Genomic DNA, 12,156 nt, shown 5'->3' with positions numbered 1-12,156 from the left:
ACGAACGCGCGCCCCTGCACCAGAAGCAGGATGGAGAGTTCATCTTCCAGACCATAAGGTGAGCTTAAACCGGGGTTTGGAGGAAGTTAGAGAGGAACAAAGGGGGAAGGGGGGAGCTAGCACACTATTCTGCAGACTGTTAATCCCCTTTCTCATCTGCAGAAGGATATTCCTACGGGCCAGGCAAGCACGATTTGGAGGTCCTGTCCAATCAGTGTTCCGGGTCCTGCGCATCACGCTAGAAGAGGCCACAGTAATCCAGACTAGACCAGCGCCCCCGTGGGAACCAGGTGAGCGTTACAGAACGCAAAGCCTTCCTACAAATTCCCACCCAGGCGCTATAGAAACTTCCGAAACTGACCAGTTGGCCCAATCACTGGGGGAATTACGGGCCGAAGTACACACCGCTCGTCAAGAGACTAGTGCCCTCAGGAGGGAAATGATTGTAATAAAGGATAGAGCTGATGACCTGGCTAGACAGCTTTTGCAAGGTCAAGCTGGACAAACTCCTTTACCCGGTTCCGGGGGGAACCCCACTCCTGTGGTCGCCAATAACCCGGTGCAGATTAATCTACCTGGAAACATGCCGCCGGCCACACCTGAACGCTTTGCTGGGGACCCCAAACGATTTGCCGTATTCATGAATCAGTGTCGTTTGCACTTCCTATGCAGACCTGGGGCCTTCCTTAATGATTAGACCAAGGTAGCCTTTGTGTTGTCATATCTCAGCAGCTGTGCCGCCGATTGGTCAGTCCCACTGGTAACTCAAGATGACCCGATTCTTCGTGATTTTCAAGGATTTCAAACAAGCATGGAAAGGTTATTTGCTCGACACTCCCAGGGACAGGCTCTGGATGACGAACTTCTATCTCTGCGACAGGGCAATCAAGACCTTCTATCCTATATTGCAACCTTCAATAGACTAATTGTGGAAACTGGTTGGCCAGAGGATAAAAGAATCACGTTATTCTATCGAGGTCTACATGGAGAACTTAAAGATGTCCTGGCACAAGTTGTAAATCCGCCCCAAGAATGCACTGAATATATAGACTTAGTGGTCCAATTGGATCACAGGCTGCAAAACAGAAAAGCAGATTGGTCCAAGTTTGAAACCCGGGTGTTGGCCAAGACCCACGCTAACCCCAAGGGGGCTGATGGCTCGGAGCTTATGCAAATCGGAGGGGTTAAAGGACCCCTAACTCAAAAAGAACGGGAAAGAAGACAACAGATGCCATTATGCCTTTATTGTGGGTCCTCTGGACACTTTCTACGAGATTGCCCGGTTAAGCCGCCCAAGAAGGTGGTAGGAGCCGCTGATAAAATCCATGGAAACTCTGTATCGGGAAATGACCACGCCCGGCAAGCGTAGGGGTCCGCTTGCCGAGCTTGAAAACTAACTCTCAGACCTCGCATTTCATTGTGCCAATTGTCCTCGTAGATCCGGAACAGCCTAAACGGCTGCATGCTATAAAGGCATACATCGATAGCGGGGCTATAGGAAACTATGTGGATCGAGAATTGGTCTCTAGGATAAACCTCCCTCTGCATCCTAAAACCAACAAAGATGTCATCACCACAGTAGATGGAACCGAAATTGCCTCTGGACCGGTAACACATTCCACAGCTGAGGTGACACTTGTGGGTCCGGATGGCCATCGGGAGGCAGTTGTGTTTGATGAAATCAAGGCTCCACAGTTTCAGGTTATTCTCGGAATCCCTTGGTTAGAGACACATAATCCTCGAATTGATTGGCGAGCGAAGAGAATAACCTTCCCGGATTGTGCACAAACATGCTACCCAGAAAATCCAAAGATTAATCTAGCATCAGTAACCTCTGTCCCCGTGCAACTACCTCCAGAGTACCAAGACTTTCAGGACGTCTTCCTAAAGGAACAGGCCAACACGTTACCTCCCCACAGAACGTACGATTGCCAAATCGATCTGGTGCCCGGTTCACAACCCCCTTGTAGCAGGATTTACGCCCTTACTGAACCAGAGAATCTGCATTTGAGACAATATTTAGATCAATACCTCGCCAATGGTTTCATTCGCCCGTCAAAGTCCCCGGCATCCTCAGCTTTGTTCTTCGTGCCTAAAAAAGAAGGCGACCTTAGAACTTGTATCGATTACCGCGCATTGAACCAAATAACTGTTAAAAATCGTTACCCTCTGCCTCTGATCCCTGAAATCCTTGACCAGGTGCAGGATGCTTGTGTATACACCAAGTTAGATCTCCGGGGGGCTTATCATCTGGTACGAGTAAAAGAAGGCGACAAATGGAAAACAGCCTTCTGTACAAAATATGGACTATTCGAATACCAGGTTATGCCTTTCGGGTTGTGCAACGCGCCTGCAGCCTTCCAATTCTTCATGAACGATGTCCTTCAGGAACTCATCGATGTCCGTGTTGTCGTGTATATCGATGACATTCTTGTGTACTCCTCTTCGGAATCTGATCACAGAAAGCATGTCAGGGCTGTCCTAGAGAAACTGCGCCAGCACAAACTGTTTGCCAAGCTGGAAAAATGTGTTTTCATACCACCGAGGTTGAGTTTCTCGGATTCATCCTGACACCTAAAGGGGTCCGAATGGATTCATGGAAAGTGGATTCCATCCTCAAATGGCCATCACCTAGTTCGATGAAAGGTGTCCAAAGCATGCTTGGTTTTGCCAACTTTTATCGCAGGTTTATCCCAGAGTTTTCACGTGTGGTGCAACCCATCACTGCACTCTTGTGAAAAAATAAACGTTTTGAATGGACCGAGGAAGCCGAACAGGCCTTTCAGGAGTTGAAAGCTAAGTTCACGTCCACACCTATTTTGAAGCACCCGCGTCCCGATCTCCCATATATAGTCGAAACCGACGCATCCAGCTTAGCCATGGGAACTGTCCTGTCTCAGAGAGACCCTGAAACCAACCAACTTCACCCCGTAGCATTTTGGTCCAGAAAGTTCTCGCCGCCAGAGATAAATTATGCGATCACCGATAAGGAACTATTAGCCATTAAGTCCGCCTTTAAGGCTTGGCGGCATTATCTCCTCGGCGCCCGGAATACCATCACCGTGATCACTGATCACCGAAATTTACAATATTTAAAAACTGCTAAGGCTCAATCGTCTCGACAGCTCCGATGGGCTTTGTTCTTTGCTGAGTTCGATTTTGTAATCACCTACCGCCCCGGCTATAAGAATGGTAAGGCGGACGCTCTATCCCGAATTGGAATGGAAGAAATAGACACAAACTCAGAACCTGTGCCGATAATTCCCGAACAAAGAATTTTGGGGATAACCACTTTACAAACCCTTGAAGACATTCAAGCACGAGTGAAACAATTCCTGGACTCTTCAGCCTTGCAGGATTGGATCAAAAGGGGGTCTAACCTTTCAGTCAAGGATGGCTTACCTTACTTCCAAGGACGCTTATTTTTGACAGAAAAGGAATTGCAAAAACTGGTTATTTCCCGTCATCATGATACCCTGATGGAAGGACATCCTGGCATTGTCGAAACAGAGGAAAAGGTTAAACGACAATTCTGGTGGCCTTCCTGGCGAAAGGATATTAAATCTTTCGTGATGTCCTGTGGAGTTTGTGCCCAAAACAAAGGTCAAAAGACAAGACCCGCCGGTCTTCTTCAGCCCTTAGACATTCCACAAGCACCTTGGCACACCCTGTCACTAGATTTTATCACGGACCTGCCCTCTTGTAATGGTTACAATACTATTCTGGTCGTGGTGGATTTATTTTCCAAAATGGCCCACTTTATTCCGTTGAAAGAATTACCTTCAGCCTTTGTTCTTGCCAAGGAATTCCTCGAAAATATCATCCGTTTGCATGGATTCCCGTTCATAATAGTCTCTGATCGGGTAAGCCAGTTTATTTCTCATTTTTGGAAAAAGTGTTGTCAACTGGCACAAATCGATGTAAGACTCTCGACCAGCCACCACCCACAGACCGATGGTCAGACGGAGAGAACAAACCAGACCCTTGAACAATATCTACGATGTATGTTGCACCAATCGGAGGGGAATTGGAAGGACATTTTATGGGTGGCTGAATATGCATACAATAGCTCGATACACTCTGGAACTGGTCAGAGCCCCTTTTATACCCTATATGGACATCACCCTCATACTTCAGACTTGGACTCACCTCTGAGCCTTGAAATGCCCGCAGTGGACCATTTGCATTCTACGATTACTCAAGCCTTCAAGGATGCAACTGCACATTTGCAACATGCGAAAGGGAAATACAAAAATAATGCGGATCTGCATCGAAGAGAGGCGCCTCCATACCACATAGGGGATCAAGTATGGTTGGCTACCAAACACCTATCACTCAAGGGGCCTCGAACTTTTAATCCAAGGTATTTAGGCCCTTACTCGATCAAAGCTATAATCAACCCAGTGGCAGTCAAGCTCGATCTACCAGCTAACATGCGGATTCACCCCGTTTTTCATGTGTCACTTTTGAAACCAGTGCACCCAGGAACCAGATTAACAAAGCCACCAGAACTGATTCAGATAGATGGGGAGCCTGAATTCGAGGTGAAGAACATTTTGGATTCTAAGATCTCAAAATCAAAACGTTTCTATCTAATTGATTGGAAAGGGTACGGGCCTCAGGAAAGGTCTTGGGAACCCAGTGATCACATACATGCACCTCGGCTGGTAAAAAGGTTCCATCGGAATTTCCCAAACAAACCGAAACCTCCAGAAGGAACGACCTTGGGAGGGGCCTTGGGGGGAGTGCTGTCATGATGCCTACCCCCGGAGGACCAGGCTAGGCCCAGCACCCCCGGAAGCAGGCATCATGCCCTCGGGTAAAAGCCCAGCGGCCCCTTATAGGGGCTCTTTGGACTCAGTCCTGGCGCCTTTGGTGCCAGGCTCATGTTGGACATCAGTCCTGGTGCCATAGGCGCCAGGCTCATAAAGGGAGGTGTTTTGTGCACTTACCTGATGCAGACCATGCTGCACGCTTCAGGCCTCCCTGAGACCTGAAAGGGACTATTTTTTCATAGGGACTATTTTTTCACTCGGGCGTGGCCGGGGAAGGATACATACCTACTTGGGGAAGGATACATACCTGGGACTTCTTTGGAGGCTATTTAAGCCACACCCAGACAGCAGCTCATGCTTCGCGTTGTTCTGCTTCCTGCAGCTTAACGCTCGCCGTGTCTGCTCCTGCTCCTGGACTCCAGCCACGCCCGCCTCGAACCTGGAAGACCTGCAAGCAAGGAAGAGAAGAGAAAGGTGAAAACCAAGGACTATTTCAAACTTCTTACCTGCATTCGGAATCTTCTCGCCAGCATCCCTGAAGAAAGACTTCCATTTAAAAGCATCCCGTTGCTCGCTGCAGCGCCACGCTTCACTCACCTGTCCTCGAGACATCTCCCGGCTCCATCGCGGCTGTCAGCATCGGACGTCACATCTCTGCACCTAGGGGAGAGAGGAAGAAACAAAAGGTGAGCAGAAGGAACACAGAAGGAAAGCCTGATTAACAGCCATAATACTTACCGGCTTTTCTTCCACATTTCGGGTCGGCGCCGCCCCGTTGGCAGGTACCGTACCCCGGCCCCTATGGGGAAAGGACAAGAGACATTTCTGGGGAATGATAAGGACATTTAGAGGGATCGCCCTCATCACTACTCACCTCGGCAGTTTAACCCCTCGACGCATCGCCTTCATTCTGCACCTGAAATAAAGGACTGATCACAGGTTAGAAAGACAACATAAAGGGGGCCTCACTTGAACTTTGAACTTTCATACTTACGGCGCATCGCTCAGGAAAGTCAAGTGGATTTTGCCAGCGCCATTCTGAAAACCAGTAAAGTAACTGGACGAACGCGCGCCCCTGCACCAGAAGCAGGATGGAGAGTTCATCCTTCCAAACCATAAGGTGAGCTTAAACCGGGGTTTGGAGGAAGTTAGAGAGGAACGAAGGAGGAAAGGGGGGAGCTAGCACACTATTCTGCAGACTGTTAATCCCCTTTCTCATCTGCAGAAGGATATTCCTATGGGCCAGGCAAGCACGATTTGGAGTTCCTGTCCAATCGGTGTTCCGGGTCCTGCGCATCACGCTAGAAGAGGCCACAGCAATCCAGACCAGACCAGCGCCTCCGTGGGAACCAGGTGAGCGTTACAGGTGGTGGTAGTGTCGGCTCAGGGTGTACACAGTTCATCTTGCGCACATTGCCTGTTTCCCTGCCAAAGTGGGATGTTGTTGTGGGTGTGGTGGAGCATCACTTTCTAACATGGACTATCTTGGCACACATGGGTGCTTCTCATGTGTCTATGTGTCGGCATGCAAGTTTCAGCTACAGTGCATGTGCATTGGTATGTTCACCCGCATCCCTTGACACATGTGTGTGCTCACTGGCCAGTTGCTGTGACTGCCAAGTGTTAAACTTTTTCCCATGTCCATTCTTCACATCTATTCTGGGGCACGCATGCATTTGGTAAGTACATGCACACATGCAGGTTGTCAGTTGAACTCACTGCCACCGCCTTGGGTGCCTGCTCCAGCCTCCGCACTCCCTGTCCCCTTAAAACCCTCCATGTGGACGATGGAGCTGGCCGTCTCCTCCCAGGGATTGCTGTGGAGGGGTTCCACCGCGCCTCCTCCTGTGCCAGCGCTCTCCCTCCTGTGTTTGGAGATGAGGCTGCAGACCCTCACCTTCAAATCATCCCAGCGCTTCCTGCAATCCCTGACAGTACGTGGTACAGTTCCCACTGCCGTCACCCATGCCATGATTTCTACCCATATGGCAGATGTTTGCTGGCCACTGGTTTTCCTGTGCCTGCTGCCAAATAGTGCACCCGCATGCTCCACCACTGCATCTGCAAATGCAGTTAGCTCTGCCTCAGTGAACCTGGGCTTGCGGAGGCAGAATTCTGCAGACAGGCCTTCTTCTGCTGTGCATGCTGTTGCCACGACTTTGGGGTCTGGATGCTAGCTGGAAATGTGTGATTTGGGGTGGATTGAGTTTTTCAAGATGGCCACCACCAGGCTTCAAAGTCTGGTGGTGATGGTATTTCTGGCACCGGTAATACTGGCACATTTGGTGGCTGAAACGGTATTACTGGTGAAAATCGCCTGTAATACCAGCCGATGTCCATAGATGCCCGTAATACCTGACCGGCGGTATTACTGTTTTCGGCAGGGGAGTATGCGCGCTCCCGGTGACTGGTAATACAGTGGTGTTTCTGCCAGTCATCCCACCAGTAACAGTAAACCCTCTGGACCAGTATTACTGCCATTTTACTGGCAAACTGCAAATGTCCTCAAATTCCGGGAAAGAATGATTTTTGAATTCCTATCAATAGTGCCCCAGAAGGCCGGCCCCTACTTTCTTTACTTGCCTTATTTAAGAATTAGTAATTGCCATTAAGGACCAGAGTTTGTAGAAGCCAAACTTCCTGACGCACAAATTATCAACATTATGAGAACTGGGCCATGGATTTAGAAACTAGAAATCCCTCTACTGTTCCATGATATTAATTTACAGGCAGAGGGGATAAAGATATGACATTGACATAGCTACTTTGGTGTTAGCTAAAGAAGATGAGAGCCACGACCAATCAACACTTGAGGTGGAACTACTACACATTGTAAACAGATCTAATGCCACTTCCGGACACCCCACAGTTAATTAAGCTACCATTGTTTTCTGCCATGGATAACCTAGAGGAGATACCAGTTGGGATGGATCAATGGAAAACCTTTTCTCAAACCTTTGAACATCAAAGCCATATTCCTTCATAAACCCCTCTTGCACCCGCTCTCTGCCCACTTTCTGCTTTGCCCTTAACTTGGGGTCCACAACAGAACCAAGAAGACCTGATGAAAGGTGGCAAGTTTGCAACAGAAACCCTATGTTTCCAAGTCTATAAGTCTGTGGGTAATCGCTACGAAAACACACCCAGCAATGCACAGAGTGCAGAATTGGGGAGGTGCCTCTATTGCCCGGTGAACAAAAAGTGAGTTGTTAACATTTTCGACCGAAGACCAAGAAAGTGATAGTCGGTGCCATCCCGTTAAAGCAATCTGAGAAGGAAATTCCCAACAAAAGAGGACTGGCACAAACCCGGAAAATGTATTGCTGCATCCGGTGACAGCGGAACATGTCAGAGCATCTCTACTGTGAATGAACACAGCCAAAGATCTTGTTCTCGGTGGAGGTGCTCCTCAGGCGGATAGAAAATCAGGTTTAGCTCACTGAGCTATTACGAGATGAGATATATCCATTTTCATCACAGTCTGGTCTGCTCTGCTAAGCAATTCTCAGAAGAAGTGTGTCACCACAGCTCAGACACATATCCCTGCCTTGGTGGTAGGTCTCTCTAGGACAGGGAGCCAGCAGTCCACATATTACCCAAACTAACTTAGGGTCAAACTCCAATTGGTTGAATATTTGCCAAAAATGTGTGTGCCGCTTCTGAGAAAACAACATGGCCGAATAACCTGTTCTTGGGGGAAAATGCCCACTCAGTAGAGTGAGCAATCGTGTTAAGGGTAACCGGTGGGTTCTAGATTACCGATCATTTTCAACTGCAGCATTTTTATCCACAATTATTTCACAGATTTAATTTTGCTGTAAAATGCGGGTGAATACGCAGCCCACCTGCCCACTGCCTTTTGCCTGTCACCCGCCCTCTACCTGTATCATATTGCCTCACACAAACATCCCTGCCTGTCTCTTTGCTGCAAAGATTCCATAAGAAAGAGCGGCAGAAGAAATTTGGTGATGTAAAGTGTGTGCTAAAAACATTGGATAACATCCTTATGCCTAGAGAGACACAGCACCACAGCCACACCTCACTGATGCCACCCAAGAAGGCATAAGGGTTGTTAGTGGTACTCTTGCCCAGAATATTGCCTAGCATGTCAATGCTTGACTGCTCATATGGGTGGGACCAGACTAATGTGCAGATACGCTAAAACTGACTATAGACTCTCCAAGGGGGCACCTTCCCGGGGGACAGTTTATATGGCTCTGCTAATTCTCATCAGGGGGTAAGGGGGGCTCTTGCGTTATTGACAAAAAAAGAAGCTGAAGGAAAACTATACAGTTCCTTGGTAAACCCACAAAGAGCAAGCACTCAGAACAATATGCAATTCTATACACAACTGAATATGGACACAGGCTCGCAAATGATTCATTAACAGTTCAATAAGGACCAGCTCCAGGCTGAGCCATCACAGACAGGCAGGGCTGAGAACTGGCGAAAGACAGGTTCTGTCCACAGTGCAATACTGACCTTAATAAAAGGGGAAGCCCTCTTATTCACTGCCACAAATACAAACACACAAATATGTGCCACTTTGGAGACTTACATAATAATAGCAGACTTACCAAGATTGAACGAAGAACCGAAACTACTAGTGTCTTCTGGAAAAATGTCACATTATATAACGGGCAAATGCCCAGCGACATATAATGGCCTGACATTTGGCAGATAACAAATCCATTATTGAGTAAATTTGGCATAACATAGTGATCATGTCACAGGTTGAATATAGCGCTATAAGATCATACATCAGGTGCTTCTCTTGCGTGATAGGAACAGCCGTATGGGATATCATCTCCCCGCTGCAGGGGATGGGAGCAGTGGGTTGGGCCAGAAGGAGGAAACAACTGTGGTCTGCATTGCTTTCTATATCAACATATCCCCATGCTCAACTCACGGATTCCCCGCTTCACCACATCCAGGCTTCTTTCCCAAGTCTGACAGGTGTTCCACTAGTATTTCACTTTTGTTAGAAACACAAATGGTGCAAAAAGCAGCACGTCCCACCATTCCAGCAAATGTTTATACATTTGGACATTACTAATGGCAACCAAGAGGGGGGTGCCACTGGCAGGGTGCTGTAATGCTCTGCTCCACCTTCTTAGTTGGAGTCTTTATTATCCTCTAAAGATCATAGGTCCAAAACGCAACCAGCGACTGAACTATGTAAACAATCAATCGCCTACATGTACGTATGTTCGAGGTACTTATTAAATAACAAAGGATTTGTGCCTGAAACAATAACGGCAGTTATGCCTGAAAGAACAATGGGTGCTATGCCTGAAACAACAATGGGTGCTATGCCTAAAAGAACAATGGGTACTGTGCCTGAAACAACAATGGGTGCTATGCCTGAAACAACAATTGGTGCTATGCCTGAAGGAACAATGGGTGCCATACCTGAAACAACAATGGGTGCTATGCTTGAAAGAGCAATGGGTGCTATGCCTGAAAGAACAATGGGTGCAATACCTGAAAGAACAATGGGTGCTATTCCTGAAAGAACAATGGGTGCTATGCCTAAAACAACAATGGGTGCTATGCCTGAAACATCAATGGGTGCTATGCCTGAAAGAACAATTAGTGCTATGCCTGAAACAACAATGGGTGCTATGTATGAAAGAAAAATGCATGCTATGCTTGAAAGAACAATGTGTGGTATGCCTTAAACAACAATGGATGCTATGCCTGAAAGAACAATGGATGCATGTTTGAAAGAACAATGGATGCTATGCCTGACACAACAATGGTTGCTATACCTGAAAGAACAATGGGTGCATTGCCTGAAGGAACAATGGATGATATGCCTGAAAGAACAATGGATGCAATGCCTGAAAGAACAATGGATGCTATGCCTGAAAGAACAATGGGTGCTATGCCTGAAAGAACAATGGGTGCTATTCATGAAAGAACAATTTATTTAATTATTTATGTATTGCATTTATATCACGCACCTAACCCTCAGGCATCTGGGTGCTTGACTTAAGAATGTGATTATAGATCATCCTTAGTTATACAGGTCATTTAGTTCGTTTTACAATACAGTGATAATAAACAGTCGCAAGGTATGTCTTTGTACAACGATGGGTAACGACTGATAGCAGGTTGACGGAGATGAGTACAGAATAGCAAAAGATCTGTCCGGTAGGTGAGTCAAGGGCTCTTATGGGTAAGGAGGATGTGACTTGGTATCCTGTGTAAAGAGCCAGGTTTTTAGTTTTTTTGTGAAAGCACAGTAATGAGGGAGCCAGCCTTATTTCCGTAGGCATGGCGTTCCAGTACTTAGCTGCCATGACGGGGAAACTAGAGCCACCTGATCTTTGTATTTTATACCTTGGTGTGGACAATCGCTCTAGGTGAGCTGAACGGGCAGGTCTGGCTGGTTGGGTTTTGGCGAACCAACTAGACAGGTAATGGGGAGCCATGTTAGATAGGCATTTGTGCGTGAGCGTAAGTACTTTGAATTTAATGTGGTCTCTAACTGGTAGCCAATGAATGTTTCTTCTGAAAGTGGTAATGTGTTCTGACTTAGGGATATTAATTGCCGCTCTATAGCGCTGTCCTGTACAATTTGGAGTTTCTTAAAGTTTTTGGATTAGAATCCTGCGAAGATAGCATTACAGTAGTCCATCCTGGAAAGGATTAGTGCTCTTGCCAAGGGGATGCAGTTCTCTTCTGTAAGATATGGTCTGCAGGCAGTGATAAGTTTAGCAGTATAAGATGATGCCAAGGTGATGGCATTGACTTGCCGATAGAGGGTAAGTGAGGAGTCAAGATAGACTCCTAATATCTTACCTTCTTTGGCGGTCATGATGTGGTTTCCATCTATGTCAAAGGATTGGTAGTAAGGTGGGAGGCTCTTAGGTTTTGCTGGGCTGAACAGGATCAAGATCTCAGTCTTATCATCATTAAGACAGAGCTCGTTTTGAGCCATCCAGGCATGGATGGTGTGATAGATTGCATTTAAGGCTTTGTTGTCGGTATTGTAATCCCAGGTGATATGAATTAGTATTTGGGTGTCGTCAGTATAGTTTGTGTATGTGACACCCAAATTGTCTAATTTCTCAAAGAGAGGTTTTGTGAATGTGTTATACATAGTAGGGGATACGCATGATCCCTGAGGCAGGGCTAGCTACCGCTGTGGATGAGAAGACACTCATTGAGCAGTTTGAGAGGAACGATTTGATCCACAGTATGGCATTGTTGTAGAAGTGGGCATTGCTTGCTAAGTGGCGGCATAAGATATTGTGATTTACTACATCAAATGCCGAGAGAGATCCAGGAGGAGGAGGGTGGCTAGGTCACCTCTGTCTCTTATATGTACATTTGCGATTTTAGGTCTAACAAGGCCATTTCTGTCCCATGACCT

General features: G+C 47.1%; 1 protein-coding gene across 1 annotated transcript in view; it reads right to left on the bottom strand.

Annotated features, from left to right (window-relative positions):
* The window catches only part of LOC138579725 (olfactory receptor 5V1-like), a 47,634-nt gene extending 35,913 nt beyond the window's left edge, over positions 1-11,721 (bottom strand). The window contains exon 1 of the mRNA XM_069649964.1: positions 11,583-11,721. Coding sequence (XP_069506065.1) covers positions 11,583-11,721 — 139 coding nt within the window. The remainder of the gene's footprint in view (positions 1-11,582) is intronic.
* Positions 11,722-12,156: the final 435 nt, after the last annotated feature.

Source organism: Ambystoma mexicanum, chromosome 3p, assembly GCF_040938575.1.
Source record: "Ambystoma mexicanum isolate Mex_15411 chromosome 3p, UKY_AmexF1_1, whole genome shotgun sequence".
NCBI lineage: Eukaryota > Metazoa > Chordata > Amphibia > Caudata > Ambystomatidae > Ambystoma > Ambystoma mexicanum.
Note: the sequence above shows the minus strand (reverse complement) of the source record. Positions and strands in the feature narration are given on the sequence as shown.